We start from the raw sequence: 20,464 nt of genomic DNA, 5'->3' as shown, positions 1-20,464 counted from the left end.
GAATGAGTTTTTTTCGTAGGGGTGGAGAAGCTTTGGACAGGACAGATAACATGTCCCCATGTTTGACTAAACGTGGTGGTAGTCCTTTCCTTTTCTTTCCTTGGGGTTTTCTGGAGGGTGACATCTTCAGGAGCACCAAAACACTGATACCCCGACTTGGTCACAGGCCTTTTTTATACTTGAACGCGTCGCCACTGATTGTCTTTACGTCGTATTAGTTTGAGGACAGGCATGACACGTCGTGCAGGGGTACGCAACGGACTAAATCGAGCCAGTTCTTGCTTGGACAAATCCAGTAAACTTTGTAACATGCCCGATCTTTCTTGGACTTTGATTTTGGGAGAAGGTACTTTGTGAGCAGCAGCCACTGCCACTAAATTGGAGGGTCCTGCCACTGGGGAAGTTCTTTTGGGGGTCATCAACGGAGATGTTCTCGGTGTGATCAACATCTCCAAGTACTCTTCAGTTCTTGGTGTCATCAACGGAGAAGTGGATGAACGTGAGGCTGCCGGAGACGCAGTCACCGCCGTGGCAGGTCGTGGTTTGCGAGTGTAAGGTTGCGTCCTGGCCGAAGAAGAAGTGCCTCTCTTGCGAGTAGTTTTCTTCTGTGGGCTTTTCTTTTTCTGGGGACTTTATCTCTGTTTCTTTTTCTGAGGGCTTCTTTTCTTTTTTCGGGGTGGTGGTGTCTGGTAAGAGGAGGGTCCCGCCACTGGAGAAGTTCTCCTTCTTGGGGACCTGGTCTTTTTCTTCTTCTTGGAGCTTCGTTGGACTTTTTTCTTGGGGAGAAGTTTGGGGGCATTAGGATCCCATCTTAAGAGAGAGCGAATGATGACCCCTCCTAGAGTACCGCTCCCTCCAGGTTTCAAAATGATTTGTTTTTTAGTTTGAGTGTCGATGCGGAAATCGGCCAGTTGGACCAAAGCGACTTTGTTTCGATCGAAAAAGCGTTTGGTTTGATGAGGAATCTGAATGATTCCTTGGAGTAATTGACGTGGCGTCACCGTGAACCATCGTAAGACTTCTTTGAGACTAGCTTCTAAGACACGAGCTCGTATTTGTGGATTTTTTTCTCGACTGATGCCATACAAGGCACGAATCAATTTGACGGGAAGATGCGACTGAAGGGACGTCATGTTCAAAATGTGTGTGAGACAGACGAAAAGGTTCTGAGGTTTTTATAGATTTTTTTGTGGAGTGAAGTTAAGTCGAGGACGGAGACGTGTACAGGACAGGCCCTTCGTCTTGGCACCAGTGGTGAAACAAGTGGGTACGAAATCGCAAATCCTCGGGGGTCGTAGGTTTCAAATCGACGAGTAAATAGGCGTGTGGCGTTTGAGTGGCATCGTCGTACACCTGAGTCAGCCAAGGCGTTCCTAACTGTTTGGCTAAGACTTGCACTTGCGATTTATCTCGAGGGCTTTTAAACAAGACCACGTAATGCGCATTGAGACTGATGGTGCGATGGGCTTTACTTTGTTGAAACAAATTTTGGGTGATGTAAACGACACTGGCATTACGGTGATGCCCTTTGCGCGTAAACCACAGTTTAATTTCTTCTTCGTCTTCTCCTAACATGTCGTCGAAAATGACCAAATGGGTTTGACGGGAGTCAGAGACGATGCCGTCGTCTTCTTTAGGAATGCCTTCCACAAACACGATGGAATCGCCTTGGCTTTCTCGCAAGAGGTTGTACGCCGATTGCCACTCTTTGTAACACCACACGATCCGTTGAGGTGGCCGATCGATCAAATGATGTTTATGTTCGATCAAACGTTTGACGAATTCGGTTTTGCCTGAACCGCTAGGTCCAGCAATGAGCATGTTAAAGGGATGGCGAAGATACAAAGCCTCCCAACTGGCACAATCTAAGTGTTCGTCGATGACTTTGACAGTGGAGGAAGAGGGAGCAGAGACAGTAGAAGTAGCCATAGTGTGAGAAATGTCACTTGTGACACGAAAACAAACAGGACAAGAGTTTATATACTTTTTTCAGAACACGTTTATTGAATGTTTCAAATATGAACAACACGAAAGACAAAAATACATAAAAGCCAAATAGTGATGTACAGGAATAAAAAACACATCAAAACGATCAAAGTGGAATATAAACAAGTCTCTGTACAACATGTTTTGGGTAACCAAGATGTTCTAGGGACAGTGTGTAAGGTTCTTACACTCTCTACATGAGGTATTTTCACACAAGTGCCCTCCCGGAATGACCTTTCAGGAATGTCCATGACAGTCCTGTCCTGAAGCGAGTGGTTGTTCTTGGTGGCGGGTTCTTCTGGCACCGTCACTAACACGGGTTGAAAAGTAACTTTTTTCCTTGAACAACTCTTGTGCATACTGAGCCACTTCTTGGGTCCAAGCCTCAAAACCCCCTTTTTTCCAGTCACGAACATCTGTCCAATGGGGGTGTAAGTCACAAGCGACACACACATCGTCATACACGTCTTCGGTAGCTAAAAGTTGACGAATCTTTTTTTCCCGTAGAGGTCGAGAAGTATCCAGATGAAACCGCAAGGCTTTGAGCAAAAGGAGTTTTTCGTGACCATTTAAGGCCATTGAGGTGGTAAGTACTGATCGTAAAGAGTCCACAAAGAATCGGCTGGTAAACGAAATCCCAGAAAACAAGTCACTAAGACACACACCACTTGTCGACCCAAACAGAATATATACAGTTCTTGTAATAATTGATGGTAATGATCCACGGTTTGAATTTGGTCATTGAGTTCCTTCCACGGAATCTGTTGGATTACATACGCATAAGTCGTGGCATGGCATCCTGTTTTTATAGTCTCTTTGTTTCGGAAGCAATACACGTACTTTCTAGCCAGAGATCTTCGTTTTCCAGTGGGGAATCTAAATGTTGCATACTGTAACCGAAACGTCAGACTTTGTTTAGAAGTTTCCTCTTCCGCTAAGTAGATTCCACGTAAAATAATCCTTTACCTTGTCTTCCTCAATGTGTTGTACTAGGTGAATCTCGAAGTAACCAAAATGATCAACACGTGGATGATCGGGGGGCTGGAAGTATTGAACAAGATCTGACCACTGAAACAATTTCTGACGAATCAGTTCTCTTATACCATTCAGGTACCAGTGGTTAAAGATCTGGTGACGTAACGGATGCAATTGTTCCTTACGTTTCACTTGTATTTTGACCAGCTCTCGGTAAATCCTTTCTCTCAATTCCACAGGCAAAGCACGAATGTTCTCTTGTAAAGTATTCATGAATAAGTCAGTCCGTACAATTCACAATCTTCTCCTAGAGAGCAAAAGTAATCCACATAGTGAGTAATTTCTGACCACTGCCATTCAGGGTAACGTCCAAGAATGTCACTGAACTCTTTTGATGTAAACGTCTAAAGCGATAGAATAGGATGAATGCATCCTTGACCCATAGAAATCTAACACACTGGTTGACTTTTTTCACTTTCCTCTTATGAATTTCTCGACACAAAGTTCTACAGTGACCCATTGAGATTTCACTCTGGCAAGTCCCTGCCACACTTCCTTGTAAATCTTCTCTTGTAGTTCTTTAGGTAATGATTCAATATCGTTTTTGAAATGAAGTTTAAATACTGGTCTCAGTGATGTCCAACATTTGACTCCTAGCCAATCTGGTTTCTTCTTCGTCAACGATATGGTAAGTTACTTCAATGTCTCGGTCCTACTAAGGGTAAGTAATGACAATTCGGTGACCATCGAGCATGTTCTACGTAGGCCGAATCTTGCGGTTCCCAGTGGTGAAGTGACACACCGCAACTGAAGCACTTGACTTTATCTCCTTCGCCCAAGTAGAAAAATCCGGCTCTGGCTAATTCTTCGGGGGTCGGTCCTCCCAGATACTTAGGCCATTTTCCTTTGAACGATTGAAGACGATTTTCAAAGTCGCAGTATTCCGACAAACGCACAGGAAACGAATATTCGTCTTTCACAGGTTCGTTTCGATGAGGGTTGGGTGACATGAACAGGAGTTTGCTCAGAGCTGGATGACATCCGTAGGGGGGTAGACGTGAAGGTGAACATTCCGCTTTAAAACGAAACCCAGTAAAATGTCCAAGAGGACGAGTGGCATCACTTTCGCATCCCTCAGGTTTGACACGCACAGCATCACTTTCCATGATAGGGGTAGTGACACTAAAGTTTCCATGATGCTTTACGGCGTCGCTAAGGTCACAACGTACAGCATCGTACCCATCGCAAGGCTCACAATCGCATTCCACTTCCGAAGCCCCACACTTGAATTGTGCCTTTCTAAACAACTTGTTTTGTGTTTCTCTGAAAGTATTCATCTTATTCGCTTGGTCTTGGTAGTCACAATGAACTATCGATCTTGCCTAGGGTTCCTTTTTTATATACAGACCAATACCGATGTGACCGTACGGCAACGTAAAGTGATTGGGAAGTCTCACTCGCTTCTGGTACACGATCTGATAGACTTTTTCCAGGGGTCGACTGACGATGTGGTGAGTGGGTAAACGTACAATCTTGTTCGGTTGGTGAGTGGTCACTTTAAAGTGTTGATCTTTTCCAGACTGCAAGGCTTCTTTCAGTACCCCAAAGTTGACCACTCGACTGGTACGATAATTCAGAGTCAATCCTTTCACTTTGCACTGCGTGTGCACTTCTCCTTGTTTGTCCCGGTATTCGTAGCCGTAATTTTTGGGACCGCCACTGACGAAACTTAGAATCTTGTCGTCGGGATGCTCGTCTGTCCAGGCTCCTAAACGGTCTCCTTCGATGTTAGGGTGCTGTTGACTCGGGTGATGGATGTAAATGCAACTGTCCGTGTCAAAGTACAGGACGCGTTCCCCTAACAGTTCTAAAGCTTCGTACAATTTTAAGCGAGCATGAGCTGTCACGTAAGCCGCAATGATGACATTTCCAAAAGGGTCGTCTTGTACAAAGTCCAGATCTTCTTCGTAATTGACCAAGATCAAATCCTCGCGAACGACGTCCACGTGTTTCATGTCTTTGGTTTTGTCGTGAATCATCTGGAAGTAGCGGGAAGGTTCTGTAAAATACTCCGTCTTGGGTAAACACGGTCGTTGTGCCATTTTACCCCACAAGCAATTTAACATCACTTTGGCAAACGATCGCCTGCCTTCGTTTTTCTCGATGTGGTCTAAAGTGATGCCTTCTTGTTCATAGTATTTCTCTTTGAATTGTATTTGGTCTTCGGGAGTGTGACACCAGGAAGGATAGCTGCTGGCTTCTTGTTTCAGTTTCAAAAAGGCATCCACGTAGTCTGCGAAAATGCCTTTCTGACTGGGGTTACCCTTGTGGTATTGTTGTGTCTTGGGAAAGTGGCAAATTTCGTACACTTCTAACAGTTGGTATCCCATGTCCAGAGCTTTGAACAATTCTACGCTGACCCAGGTTCCCGTCAAGGCCCGTTCTTCCTGGGTGTGCTGACAAGGCTGATCTTGGTTGCACGTTTCGGCACAAGTACGGCACAAGGGAAACATCAGTTTGCCTTGACAATGGTGAGGTAAGACGGGATGATATAGGTTCGTGGGAGGCAAAACTTTGCACTTGATCAAGCCTTCGTATTGTCGAATGTTTTTCAGGTCGATGTGTTCCGTCAACAATTGCGGGTGCCCTACAGGAAAGCGACAATATTTGCACACGTAGTGATACAGCGAACACACGTCCAAGTATTTGATTTCTTCTCCTTTCTCTTCGTCGGCTGGGTACAGCAAACAGGTGGCATTGGTCCTTCCTCCGTACAAACTATCCCTTGGGTTCAGCGGGTCCATGAACTGGTAACTTTCCACGAGGCGTTTAAACTCGGGATCGGTTTTCATACGGTGATCGTACTCGTGTTCCCACATTTCCACCACTTGGTATCCTTCCTGTTCCAACTTTAGGCGTCGCTGACAAGTGTCCTGGTACAAGTCTTCCATGGTCCGTTGTAAACACTGATTTTTAGTGCTACGATCAGGGTAACAGACGGGACATCCGTGAAATAAGCAACCGTTAAACTCGTACACGATCTTTGGGTTTTCTAAGTCCCAGCCATCTACCGAATACGTTCCGATGGTCTTTTCGCCTCCTCCGTTGCGGGAATGCTGAATCCATTTCTCTTCCTTGTCGCACAAGTAATGTAACCAGCGTAGGGCTTTGACCGAGTATTGACGTTTGACAAAGTTGGTCGTTTGAGGGCTGATGACAGCCACGGTGTTTTCAGGCATGAATCGTTGCCGATACACTAAGGAACACGCTTTGGCAATGGTGCAAGCTTCCTTCAAAGGATCGACCCCTCCGTGTTCCATGAACAGTTCTCGAAATTTTCCACAGCAACGCCGTAAAATGTCCACGTCGGAACGACAATACTTTAGCATTTCTTCCTGATAATCGAAAGGGTCCGAGGCGTGAGCCTGGTACCAAGCGTAGAAAGCTTCTCGTTGTTCGGTACGCATGTTGTCGGGGTCGTAATAGTGAGCCTCAGGTAAATGGGGTAGAATGGCGTGTTGATTGGCTTCCGTATTGAAAAAGTGTGGAAAGTACCCTTTAGCCATTTCTGTCATTCCAAACGTTTTAGGCATTCGACTCAAACGCATGGCCAAATAGCTCATCGAATCTTTAAACTGTACTTGTCCCACTTGCATGAAAATGATTTTGGCTCCGTTCAAAGTCACTTTAGGACGTTCGGTGCCTTGCTCCGTATAGTATCTGAGAAGAAACTGTCCATCGTATCCGGAGAAATTGTGAGCCATCACCGTGGCATGACGATGACAATCTCCGTAACGTTCGATGTCCTCTTGGCTCCACGTCTTGTCGACGGGGTCTAAAACCCATTGGGCAAAATCGGCTAACGTGTTCGGTCCCCGAAAGATTTTTTCACGCCCTCCAGGAATCTTGCTGCAGTGAGGGCAATGACTGAAAATAGGTTCTTGAATGCACTTCTCGCACGCTCGATGAGCCACGCAGAAATTAGGAATGTGAATGCCGGTCTCTTGCATGCATTCGAAATCGAAAAAGATGAAATTGCCTTTCTTTTTGTGACCGTCCTCTTTCTCTGGTAGAGGTTGGTATTTTTGCACGTAGCATTGGTGTTCCAAGTCCACGATGTGGTGACAAATATGACATTTTTTTTTCCTGAACATACGTGTGCCTTGGTACTATTGGTACGTATGCCTTGTCCACACGTAGGGCACAATCTCAGGAGTTGACAAGCACATTTCTGCTGTGAACCTTGCGTCTTCAGATGTTGTTGGTAACAGGTAGGGCTGACAAACGTGCACAGACAAGTTGAACAAGGCACTGGTCCTTCGCTCAGACAGGGTGAAGAGGCCAAACATCCTGAGCATTTCAATCCACAATGCTTGTGTTGCTCTCGATTATTATAACCATGGTCACATTTCTTACAGTAATAACTGTATCCCAGGAATCCGGTGATACTGGTAATGGTATCGAAATGTTCATCGTGATAATAGACATGAATGTATTTTCCGTCCTTAAAGTCTTGGCCTCGAAACAACAGAGGTCCGCGCACTTCTTGAGGGTGCACTTTCAAGGTGTAGCGTGGAGCTAGGGCATCTTGCAATTTTTGCATCTCAGGAATGCCACAGGGTGTGTCTTTGGACAGTCCGGCTTGTTGTAACAGGAGTTCTGCTTCGTTTCGTTGTTTGGCTCGGTCCGATTGTCGAATAGTTTTCCAGGCTCTTTTCCATTCTGTCGTGTCGTTCTTGTTGGCATAGGTTCGTCCCACCACGATGGCTCGAGCTAAGCACATCTGGTCTTGAGGGTTGTGAATTTGGACGAGGCTACGCTTAATGCTACGAAGCTCGTTCACCAATAACATCTTTTTGCGTCCGGTCCCTTGAGGAGGAGAGACGTGGGTCATGTCCAGTGTGGCTTTCCATCGGTGATGTCAAACTGGTCATTAGATTGTTGCACGTGTTGAATCTTGTCCATGACTTTGGAAGCGGTCAATTCTGCAGGGGTGCTAAACTCGATCCAAACAGGGGATTTCAAACCGTCATGTTGTATGGAAAGTCTCAAGCGATCGTTTTCTTTGGGTTGGCATTGTCGCTTTGAGTGTGGTGAGCAAAGAATCCCACACCCCAGTGATGAACACTTCTGCTTTCTCTAACGGCACTTCAGCCTTGAAATCTTTAAACTTCACTGTGTATTTGTAAGCCGTGGTTCTAAATTTTCTAGAGGAGCGCTTTTCCGTCTCTCGAATGGAATAGTATTTTTCAGGGTTGACTAAGGGTGATGAACTTGGTTTAGAGGGTTCGGATTCTGGTTCACTCATGTCCTCTTCAAAATCACTGGCATGAATTTGTGCCAAGATTTCAGCTCTGGTACGAGGCGATAGATCACGTTTCTGCCTCTTACTTTCTTCTTCTTCTTTCTTCTTGAATGAATAGGATCGTTTCATCTTGATAGCAAAACGTCAAATGACTCAAGTTTAAATACCATGGACTAATTTATAGTCATGGCAGACCAGCGTATATAAAAGGGTGTGTGTGTCTTGTCCTTTCACTATTCATTTCACTCTCTAACCGAGCACAACGATGGAAGAGACTAGCCAAATCGAACGTTTCATCAGAGCTTTGTGAGGGGTCATTAGAAAATTCTCTTCAGACCAGCCCACGAACTACTCTCCTTCCTTTCGAGATAAAAGTCAAGATACTTGCTATATCTGTCAGAAGAAAGGGCATTGGTCTTCAGAGTGTCCAGACCGTCAAAAAAGAAAAAAAAGGGGCTAAAAAAGACAAAAGTAAAGATACCTGTTATTATTGTCATGAAAAAGGACATTGGTCTCCAGATTGCCCAAAAAAGAAACAACAGGAGTCAGAAGAAAAGAGGGATTCTTCAGAAGAAGAGAGGGATTCTTCAAAGGAAGAGAGGGATTCTTCAGAGGAAGAAGAGGAAGAAAGAAGACAATTCTATTTAGAAGAGGCAAAGAAAAAGAAACAGGAGAAGAAAAGAAGAAGGGAAGAAAGTGAGGAGGAAGAAGAGGAAAAGAAGGTGAAGAAATTTAAAAAACACAGAGTAAACAAGGAGACAGAAGAAGTCAATGAACTTTTTAAAGTGTTCTGTTGTGAATTGTGAATTGGATTGTAACAATGGATAAAAGAATAAATTAATTATATAAGGTAAGTGTCTTTGAGTTTTGATTTTAAAATAAGAACGTACACTCACGCACTCATACACAGACACGTCCTATATGGGTAAAATGGTTTTTTTTTTTTGAGTTATTGGCAAATTGAAAGGCTATCTCTTTTCGAGAGACGTGGGTGGCCCTCAAAAGGGCCTTTTTGGTGTAGGGGTGAGTTTAAGCAATCAACTTTAACTGCCTTAAGCCTTTGCCACGGCCAAGGCCTACTTCTGGACTGCGTACTGTTGATGATGATGATGATTTGGTTGAAATCACTAAGGGTGGTACGACAGGCTTAGTCACAGGGTTGACGTGTTTAGCTCGGGAAGGTCGTATTCTCTTCGGTCGTAATAAAGAAGTCTGATACATTTGTTTCAGACTTCTTAACTCCGCTAAAATGTCCAACAGTACCGTGACCGTTTGATTTTCACCCTCTTGTTTCTTTGCTGCTACTTCTTCTTGTTGTTGTTTTTTTCTTACCGCTTCTTCTTGCTGCTGTTGCTGTAGGAGAAAAGCTTGTTCCGCTTCCTTTTGTCGTTGTATAAATTTCTCCAATTCTTCTTTCTGTCTCTGTCTAAAATTCTCCACTTGCGGTAATGAAGAAGGTAACGAAGGTTCCGGAACAAATTCTTGCGAGGTAAGAAAATCCACAAAATCCCAATGTACCTCTTCTGAAAGTAAGTCCGGGTTCCCTTGGGCGGTCTCCCCTGCTGGTGCACCCCAATGAATCGTTTTCTGAGTTTCCGTCATGTTGAATCACTGTCACATAGATTGACTACACACAGGCGCTAGCGAATCTATATAGACCAAGTGACGTCACAGACTGTTCTCTTCGGATTGGATGCGGGCTGCCTGAATTTTGTCACGCGTGTTCGGATTGGTGAATGAACTCAATCCGTTTCAATCCTTCCTCTACCTATAAATAAGCGCAGTTCACTGCATTGATTCACCTGTTCTCGTCGCTTCACGATGTGGACCACAGTCGTATCATCCATCCTTGTGTCTTCCATGATGTTTAGGACGGACATGCTCATGTATGTCCGGTCCAAGTGGACCATTGTCGACAAGTCAGACACCAGTCTGTGGATACGAAGAGTATACGTAGAAAGACAAGGTTGCCTCAAGAGGACACTGATTTATGGCCCTCGAGTAAGACGCAGCTTGAGGACAAGAAGATGCCGCAGATGCCCTTTATGTTAATGGCATATTAACATAAACCCAAAGGCCCTTTTCAGGGCCACCCACATTTCTCGAAAAGAGAATGACTTTCGATTGCCTACCCCTTTTTTAAAAAAATTTTTTATTTTTATTTTTTTTATTTAAAAAAAAAAAATCCCATGTTCAATTCCCCTTGTCCCTAGATAGACCCACACTTTATTCCCCCATGTTCAATTCCCCTTGAGGCTAGGTTTGCCCACGATTTTTCTCCATGTTCAATTCCCCTTGAGGCTAGGTTTGCCCACGATTTTTCTCCATGTTCAATTCCCCTTGAGGCTATATTTGCCCACGATTTTTCTCCATGTTAAATTTCCCTTGAGGCTATATTTGCCCGGGGGGGGGGGAGTCTGTAATGCTAATTCCCATTGAGGCTCTAGTGCCCCCATTCACTGCTATCGCTAGAACCTCTCTTCAGACGAAGCTTCCCTCCGGAGGTATTACATGTTCACTTCATGTTCTCTCATAACTGTTCACTCATAACACTCAGCGTGCACTGCTAACGAGTTCATTTCAATACAGTGATTAACAAAAATTAACTGGTGGTACACACACCATCTGATAAATATACGATAACACTAAATTCTTGAGCCGATGAGCCCTTGACGTCATGCACAAATACCTACAGTTAATTCTTAATGACAGATCAGTAGATATGTCTAAAATGAATTAGTAAATTGAATTATGGCAAGTAAATGTTATTTTACTAAACTGTGGTAAAGTTTTATTTTCATTGTAATAATAACGGAATGTTTCTAGCTCAGAATATTTGTGGATTACCAAATTCCCAATATTAATTACAGATAATCCTGTTCCGAATATTTTCTAAATTTTGCTACGAAAAGTACTTATTTGATATGAAAATAGATTTTAATATCCATAATTAAAGCTATTTTTAAAGATATTTTTCTTATAAATATCAGCTACACTTTGATATTCATATAATGGTACAAATATATATGATTTAAAAATTTGAGTTTAGGAAATGAAATTTAAAAATCCAATTTTTGTTGCTAATATTTAATTGTGTCTATATTGCTGGTGAAAATATTATTAGATTTTTAAGGTAAAATCTGAATTTTTTCGTGACTAAAATTGTTTGATATTGTGCACTAATTGCACTTTCCATCTAAGTAAACGGTTCTCTCTTACAGATGTATAACAGATAAGAAAATAAAATCTATAATAAAAACGAATATCAAAATTGAAGTATTGCAGATAACTTGGATTCTAACATTAAACTTGAAATTCAGTTAATTAGTATTGCTTGTATTCTTGATAATTATTGTGAATAATTTACTCTGACCCATTAAATTTAGGCAACAATCTCGGTGGGATGGAAGTTTTCGTGTTCGTCGCACGTAACAAAAGCAAAAGGGGGGTGGGTGGGTTATTCTGGTTAGACACGTTCAAATCGATGATTTAAACATCCCTATGATTGATATAAAGTTGTCCGATAAATGTTAAACATGTCATGAAAACTGGGCGAACACCTGTGAAATCAATAAATGTTTAATCTTGTATATTGTCTACAGAAAACTAAGTAACTGCTTCACGCGCTATTGCAAGGATCGACCCGTTCATCGCCAATTTTGCAATTTGGGATAAATATAAATCTGGCGAAACAAGCAAAATATTTGGCGAATATTTATGGGGAAGAAAATAAACAATTGAGTTGCTGCACAACGATTTTGCCGTCTTTATTATTTTAGAGACATGTTCACCCTGCGAGACGCCTGTTTTGTTTTCTAGGAAGCTACATTAAAGAAATAACCTGATTTTAACGATACACAAAGGTATAGTGCTCCTCCTGGTATAATTTGTTGTTTTAAATCTCGCATACGAGAGCATTTCTGATCACTGATATTGCCAACATAAATACTCCCGTGTCTCTGGATGTAAATTCTCGCATCAGAAAATGTATGGACCATTCATATTTACAAAAATCAAAATACCCTCAGATCCCCATATGTCGTATATAGTGATGCTGTTCACATATTGATTTACGGAACCACTCATAGCGTTTCGTATAAACATCGTGATTTGTGATAAATGTTTTATTCGGAGCACTTCAGCGTCAGAGGCGAGGGAATTTAGAATCAAAACTAAAAATCAATATTAAAAATGTGAAAGACCACAGCTGAATTTTGTTGTCTCCTAGAATGTTCAAGGTATATTATCTATAGGATTAGTATATCGCCAGCCACCGACTTATATTAAGAATGCCACTTATGAATGCTCTAGACTCTATTCAGATCTGTAAGTAATGCTGTAAACTTCTTATACATTTTGTCCTTTAATAAAGTTGAAGATACAGCACAAAAAAAATTTCTTAAAAAAATGAAACCTAGGTGTCGGTACAGTTAGGATATCTTTTAAATAGCTGAAGAAATTCTAATGTAATTGCAGATTATATATTTGAACATTTCGTTTTATGTTTCACTTCAATATTTCTGATATATTGACAAGAGTAAACATCGACAAACATAAGGCAACTCATGTGAAACCTCTTATACTATGTGGTACATTTGGTTTTGACTTACCATTTACTTAGTATCACTATGGTGAATGTTTGCTTGAGCCAGTATAGTAAGTACATGAAAATAACAGTACGACCTAGTCAAGGATATTGTTTACAGTACTGCAAATATGTGGTCTTAAAATAAGTAATAGAAGAAACAAGCTTTGAATAATTCAACAAATAATTTATTTCCCTAGATAAAAAGTGAAAATACAAAATAAAGAAATGTTCAGTATTGCGAATGAAATCCCAAACAATCATAGAATCACAGACACAAACTCTAATTATCAAAGTTCTAAATAAACTTTAGTGGAAATAAAAATTAAACCCAACGCTGAAAGTGCTGATGTACATGTAGTGGCCCGTATGCTGCTGATGCTCCAATGGTCTTTTGTTGGATCACAATAATACAATTCAAGACTTAAATCCCAATTTAAAGTTGCAGTATAAATTCAAGTCTCCATTTCCAAGAATGTTACTTTTCAAGAGCACTTTGTATTTCCAAAGTAGAATCACTTGAATTAAATAATTTGAATAGATAGAATTCCAGCCCAAATTAACTACTGGACAAAAAAAAAAATACTGTTGATTCTGCTGAGATCATAAAGCACGAATGAATAATTTTCAAATAAATAAGAACTATATTTTAAACTAAGACGTCAAAAGACAGCTGATAAGGGTCAAAATACATTTTTCTAGAAGGATCTTAGTTATGGTTAGAACGTCATTTTCTAGAAGGATCTTAGTTATGGTTAGAACGTCAATCACCAAAATCACAATAAAACATATGACAAACATCACGTAGTCTAGCTAAAAAAAAAATGTCTTTGACTCAGCTTAAGATGATGATCCTCATTCAGAGAAAAACAAAAAATGTTTACAAACTTGACACTGATTTTGAATAAGGTCAGTATAGCATACAATGTTACATTATCAACAGCATGAAATTTAAAACAAATTAAACAACTAACTGACAAACAATGCAAATTAAATATAGATTATGACAACAGTGTTAAAAGATCTATACAAGGTATGAGAAATTTAAATTAAATACAAAAGTATAAACAAACTAAAATAACGTATTAAATTTTATCTTCTTTTTTCAAAAGATTCTCATTGATTTTTTAAATATATCTGAGAAAACCGTACATAAATAAACCACATTCCTTTTCAAGATTAACAGTGACAGAGGGGAAAACAAGCATTTAAATTATTGCGCACATCTGCAATTATAAGTCAATTGCTTTGTTCATGTTTGAAAGTGGAATGGATTGATTGAATTATTGACACAAGGTAAAATGTCTTAGCTAATATAGGGTTGTCAATGGGAATTAAATTCAACCGTGTAATTGATGTGATTCTTTTAAATAAGTATGCTATTACGCAAGAAACCAAGCGAAAAGCCTAAACATTCACCATTATAAAGAGAAAAGAAGCCTGTTTCTGCAACATTCACCGTTATAAAGAGATAAGAAGCCTGTTTCTGTAACATTCACCGTTATCAAGAGATAAGAAGCCTATTTATGTAACATTCACCGTTATAATGAGAAAAGAAGCCTGTTTCTGTAACATTCACCATTATAAAGAGATAAGAAGCCTGTTTCTGTAACATTCACCGTTATACAGAGATAAGAAGCCTGTTTCTGTAACATTCACCGTTATACAGAGATAAGAAGCCTGTTTCTGTAACATTCACCGTTATAAAGTGACAGGAAGCCTGTTTCTGTAAGCAGTTGGGTGCAGGGGCGAAGAATTCTGTCCCTCGAGTCAGTCGGGTACTGCCAATCTCAAGAGATGGACGCCTGGACGCCCTCTGGGAAATGACAGACGAGAGGAGTTTGATTGTTTTTTTGTTGTTTTTTTAAAGACGCTTGATCAATATTAATGAAATTTTCTCACTACACATGAACAATATATATTAGGAATACTTGTAGATAAACAACAAGTATCAGAACGTCATTACGTCACTAGTTACGTTTGAATTTAGACAGTTTTCATCTGTAACGGACTAATTTGCATGCATTTAAATTTAAAGGTTGAACAGAGCAATATATATCATCTGCAGAAATTTGGAATGTGTAATAGTCTGGACAGGTTTGTAGGATTAGTGATGGTTTCCTATTCAAATAATGATGAACAGCTGTTAAAGTAAACAGTGCAGCTGTTAATTAGACAACTGCACAATATACTATCAGTGGCGTCACTATGCTTGGTATCACCCAATGCAGTAACTCATGGTGTCACCCCCATGGACCTCCTTCCTGCACAAAAATTCAAAAATTGTATAGACAGTCATTTTTATGTCACCCCTCTGACGGTGTCACCACGTGCGGTCCACACTCCCCTAGTGACACCGCTGTATACTGTTTTATTTTTAACTGAAAAATATTCCTATATAGTTTGTATCTACAATATATTTCAACTTCAATAATATAGTTACAGATGACGACGTGAAAAACCACTGGTGATCTTATAAAGTACCCTCTTTAATGAAGTACCATCAGATGTTTCAGTGACAAAAAGATACAAGTGAAAATAACTATGGACTAGTCATCTATTTCTTTAGTGAGCTTAATATATCCTGAATCAATTATTAGATATGGTAAACAATTATTTCACTTGCAACCTCTATGAATTGCTTTAATCTTTTTATTTCTATCGATGTGCATATTTTATTTTACTAAAAGAACATGTTAAAAATATCGAAGTAATGTCTGTCGGTATTTTTTTTCCGTATGTTATGTTCATTCACGGCTTCACAATAATCGTTATACACCCACCCACTAAGGTTGGAATAGACTTGTGGGCCGACTGGTCTTTCATTTAAAGCAAGACACACTTGACAAGACATACATTTACCTCCAGGAACATGAGTCTCTTTCCACTTAAAATAGCTGTTATACAGCGTTTCGTTTTCATTCACTTCTTTAATGTATCTCGCTGCTTCCCTTAAATTAGGAAAGTCGTACACGTTTATATAGGAATGGGGTAAAACGGTGACAGGGTCGACATGTTTCCAGTTCACTATAGGTATTTGATGACGGTTAATGGATTGCCAGTATTTTTCTGTTACGTAATCTCGACAAAAGCTGTTCTGGAATGCTAGGTAAAATCTGTATTCCGTCATCTTGTCATGGCATTCCTCGTCATCTGGGTTGTCAGTGCGAGCTCCACACACGTTACTAAAACAAGTACCGTACGTATCAATGTCAATGTATTTCTGCAATTCATTCACGACTCTATACCTCCTAGCATAGTCTGCGCAGTTGCTGATCCGGACGGCTGCCATCTTGCTTTTTTGTCGGTAATAGTTAACAGTTGTGTTAACTTTGCCTTTGTCCTCTGGCTGCAGTTCATGCACTTCACCATAAGGATGGACGACAGTAGCATCCCGTCTGTACCACATTGTCCAGTTTATTAATCCATTGAACACAGAAAAATCGCCCCAAAGGTTGCCGAGGGGTTCCATGTTCGCTAAAACCCACACCTGACTGGGCTTGCGATACTTCGGAGGATCAATTAATTTTCGCGTACCCACTACCCAATTCTCCGGCCATGAATCGTAAAGATGGAACATTATCGCATCACTGGAGTCCAATTCTCGCTTATCACTGACCAGAGCGCATGTGTAGCCACAGCGTAAGGCACACGATCTTTCCTGTTCAGCGAATATATCCGGAGGTGTGCCGAAGAATTTGGTCCAGAATAGAATCTTTTTCACTTTATTCGCTGGGCTTCCTACTGGAATAGAATGCCGTGGAAAGTTTTGTACAAACTGTCCATGGTCTTGCTCTGGGATTGTTTCAGGCACGTCTGACAAAGAATCGAACATATATACAAGAATAGACAGTGTTAGCAAGAAGAACACACCAACGCGTATCCTAGTTCTCCGATGCAGAATGGGCTTACGAAGGAAACACCATAGCAGTCGTTCCATTTATGCTCTCATTTTTATCAGTTACTGTAATCGCTTCCAATATATGTATATATCAGTCAATGGCACCAGTATAAACTGATACTCACGAATGGGTTGGATATACCGTTGTAATTACAATGCGTGTAGGCGGTACTTACAGCGATATCCTATGAAAAATAACCTTGTTGTAACATATATTGTCACGCTACCCAGAGCTGTAAATTCTATCATATCCAAAATACGGGATCTCTTTGTCCTTCCAAGGATAAGGATCATCAAGATCTACACACTCCATACGTCATTGTTGTGTCCTGCAAGAACAATGACACAGACTTCACACTTTAGTGGCTGTATTCTCTTCAAAAACAATTTTATATCATTACTGACACTATCCATTTTAATTCTGTTTAAATTTTTATTGATGAATTTAACCTATGTGTTTCAGAAGAAGTAAGGTCTCTATTTCAAATTGGATAAAATCATTTGTTGTGTGATAGCTAACCTTGATACGTAATCGTCCAACATATAATGACTTTGCTAGCACATTCTACCTGGTGAGGTTGTTCCCACAAAGCCATATTATATACCCATGTCAGACTGCGTTCGAAAAGGGTTATAGCTGTGCAAGAAAGAGGACTATAAAATGAAACAACTTAACCGTTGACGTAAAGGATACAATATGTAGCAGACATATACCTGTATTCTTCAACAATTCAAAATAAGCTCTAATGTACTTTTTTATCGACTTGACATAAAACAATGAAACATTGAATCACCATGATCCGCAGGATACACAACCACAGAATAATATACAAGCATAGCATAATGCACATACATAGCATAATGCACATATACATAAACACAGAACACTATACAAGCATAGCACAATACACAAACATAGCATCATATACAAACATAGCATAATATACAAACATAGCATAATATACAAACATAGCATAATGCGCAAATGCAATGAGACAAATCACATAGTTCATAACTATGCAGGCAAAGAACTTTAAGAAGGCAGAATTTAAACGTGAATTCGTTCTTTAGGTGACTAAAACAAAGCACAACTTATAAACTGAAGGATGGTAAAAAGCAATTTATGCCCGTAAGAAAAGAAAGAAAAACTATAACAAGTCTAGATACCTTAAATTAAAGGAAGCAACGGTTAGGACTAAGGGTGCAAAGGACAGTTTATATGCACACATTTAATGTTTCATACACCTGCCTAATGGAAAAATTCATAAAAAGAATAAAATACAATAGAAGGATCAAAATGGTCTATATTTTTAATAGGTATAATAGTGCTAAAATAAGAATATCATTCACTTGACACGACAAGTCAATGGAAATTCATAAAATAAAAAGTTGATGCATTCCACCCACAAATTTATACATGCGTTTTTGTTATGTCCGAAGGCCATTTTTGAGAACACGTGATGCTCACGGTGAAAACACAAGCCCTTTCCGTTGGCAATAATTTTGAAAAATATTGTGTACTTAGTAGCTTGACGCTGTTCAAAATAGTTGTCATCCAGGCATCTTTTGAGATATCCTACTTGCCTTGAACTAACGTGTTTACGGCTGTAAGTGGCTTGCTCTGCTTTCTAGCCGACTATTCGTATTTCGCTGGCTACATACAGTGCAGTGACTACATTTAGCGTATTTGCCTCGCGTCAATTTCAACAACACAAAGCGGAAAGACCAAATTCAAAAATATATCGATATATTTTAAGTATTACACAATAACAGCTCTAAAAGTCATACCGTATCCTTAAGTTAAGAAATTTACCAAAGACCATATAACCAAACTTTCCACTGCCACCTAAAATTATGTTGTAATACGAATTAAAGAAAACACCGGTTAAGACTAAAAACATGCAAAAATCAGACCAGAAGAAAATGTTTCCGGATGAGTGTGGAGACAAGTAGTTCTATCTCAATTTAGAGGTATTGTTTGGCTGTGCGTTTCTATGAGAAATACTCAAGATGAGTACTGATTATTACCACGAAATGATTGGAAAGGGGTCAGTGTTTATTTTGAGGTGCATTTTACTGTGCTTGTGAAAGCAACGTGGTGGAAGTGCACTGGTAAAGAAAGTATGAAATGTAATCAAGAACTATGTTTTCACTGACCCGGAAATGGAATCATGACCCCATTTAGCTTTGATAAATTGCCATTCAAAAAAAATGCAGGATAACACCTTACGAGTTTTTTGTGTTAATTTACCTTAATGGCACTGTCACACCAAAGAATCATAGTATCACTGGAATGTTGGTCTGAGTTCGGCTTGAAGTGAATTAGGTAATATATGGTAAAATGAATGGTGGTCTGACACCCTACTGTGATACAAATTATGTATGACTTATAAAAGGGGGGCAATAGTACAGAGGGATGGGGATGACTGATATTATCATTTGTGGATATTACGATTACAGTCTTTATCATACAATGATAAAATTAGTGGTTTAAATCTCTGTAAAATAATTTGGTAGTTCATTCCATATAATGACAGCTGCATATCTAAAAGACATTTTGCCATATATTGAGTTTTTAGTTTGGAACATCTAGCATATCTGAATAATTAAAACTGTATGTATTGTGTGTACGACGTAGTTGAACCATTCAGACACAGGGGAACAGACTTATTAAGAAATGTAAAAGTATTCAAAGCTATTGATCTAAGACTGCGTATTTTCAGGATTGGTATTTTTGCCTTAAATAAAACTTCATGGTAATGGATAATGTACTCGTCATTAACAAGCTTTATCTTATGGGGACAAAATTTAAATTTTGAAAGAAAAGGAAGTGTGTGTGTGTGTGTGTGTGTGTTGAATGTAAAAAATGAGAAATGTAAGCCTGTTAAAATTTAGAAGTATAAGCCTGTTAAAAATGAGAAATATAAGCCTTTTAAAAATGAGAAATATAAGCCTGTTAAAAATGAGAAATGTAAGCCTGTTAAAAATGAGAAATATAAGCCTTTTAAAAATGAGAAATATAAGCCTGTTAAAAATTAGAAATGTAAGCCTGTTAAAAATTAGAAATATAAGCCTTTTAAAAATGAGAAATATAAGCCTGTTAAAAATGAGAAATATAAGCCTGTTAAAAATTAGAAATATAAGCCTGTTAAAAATGAGAAATATAAGCCTGTTAAAAATTAGAAATATAAGCCTGTTAAAAATTTAAGCTAAATATTGGTGATTAGAGACAGTTTGATTTGTAGAACCTACTGTATGTTAAAAATACACTCACATGACGGTAAATCTTATGATGGTAAAAACACATGGTATGTCAAGTTAAATCTCTATAAGATAACTTAGGATTTCTTACGTATGGAATAATCAATATGGAATAATCAATATGATACTGTGATAGTAGGCAACAAAATAAGATCTGGATAAAAAAACAATAGATATTCTCTGCGAGCTCATCAGACAACCAATACTATTATTCCATGTACATGTATAAAGGACACGTATCATTTTGAAAAGTAATTGGGTGTAACAAATGAAGCTCGCTTCGAAACAACTGGACTAACTAGATTAAATGTAGTATCGCTTAACTTGAATAATGAATGGGTAGTTACAAAGGAGTGCCAAGGGACGAGCGGCTATGCTATAGGTGTGATTCTGTGTTGGGGTGGTGGTGCCATTTTTCAAGTAGCTTTAACGATTTAGCCTCATCGTTACG

General features: G+C 39.6%; 1 protein-coding gene across 1 annotated transcript; it reads right to left on the bottom strand.

Moving 5' to 3' along the window:
- Positions 1–13,023: 13,023 nt before the first annotated feature.
- On the bottom strand, positions 13,024–16,940 carry LOC149782453 (core alpha-(1,3)-fucosyltransferase-like). The gene is made up of 2 exons (XM_089934879.1): positions 15,714–16,940; positions 13,024–14,667 (listed from the first exon to the last, which is right to left on the bottom strand). Exons 1-2 carry the CDS (start codon positions 16,789–16,791, stop codon positions 14,642–14,644), a joined length of 1,104 nt encoding a protein of 367 aa, XP_089791005.1. The 5' UTR covers positions 16,792–16,940; the 3' UTR covers positions 13,024–14,641.
- Positions 16,941–20,464: the final 3,524 nt, after the last annotated feature.

This window comes from Sinohyriopsis cumingii, chromosome 15, assembly GCF_028554795.1.
Source record: "Sinohyriopsis cumingii isolate HCF-2022 chromosome 15, ASM2855479v2, whole genome shotgun sequence".
Taxonomy (NCBI): Eukaryota; Metazoa; Mollusca; class Bivalvia; order Unionida; family Unionidae; genus Sinohyriopsis; species Sinohyriopsis cumingii.
The sequence above is the reverse complement of the archived record's forward strand: the minus strand, read 5'-3'. Positions and strand labels throughout refer to the sequence as shown.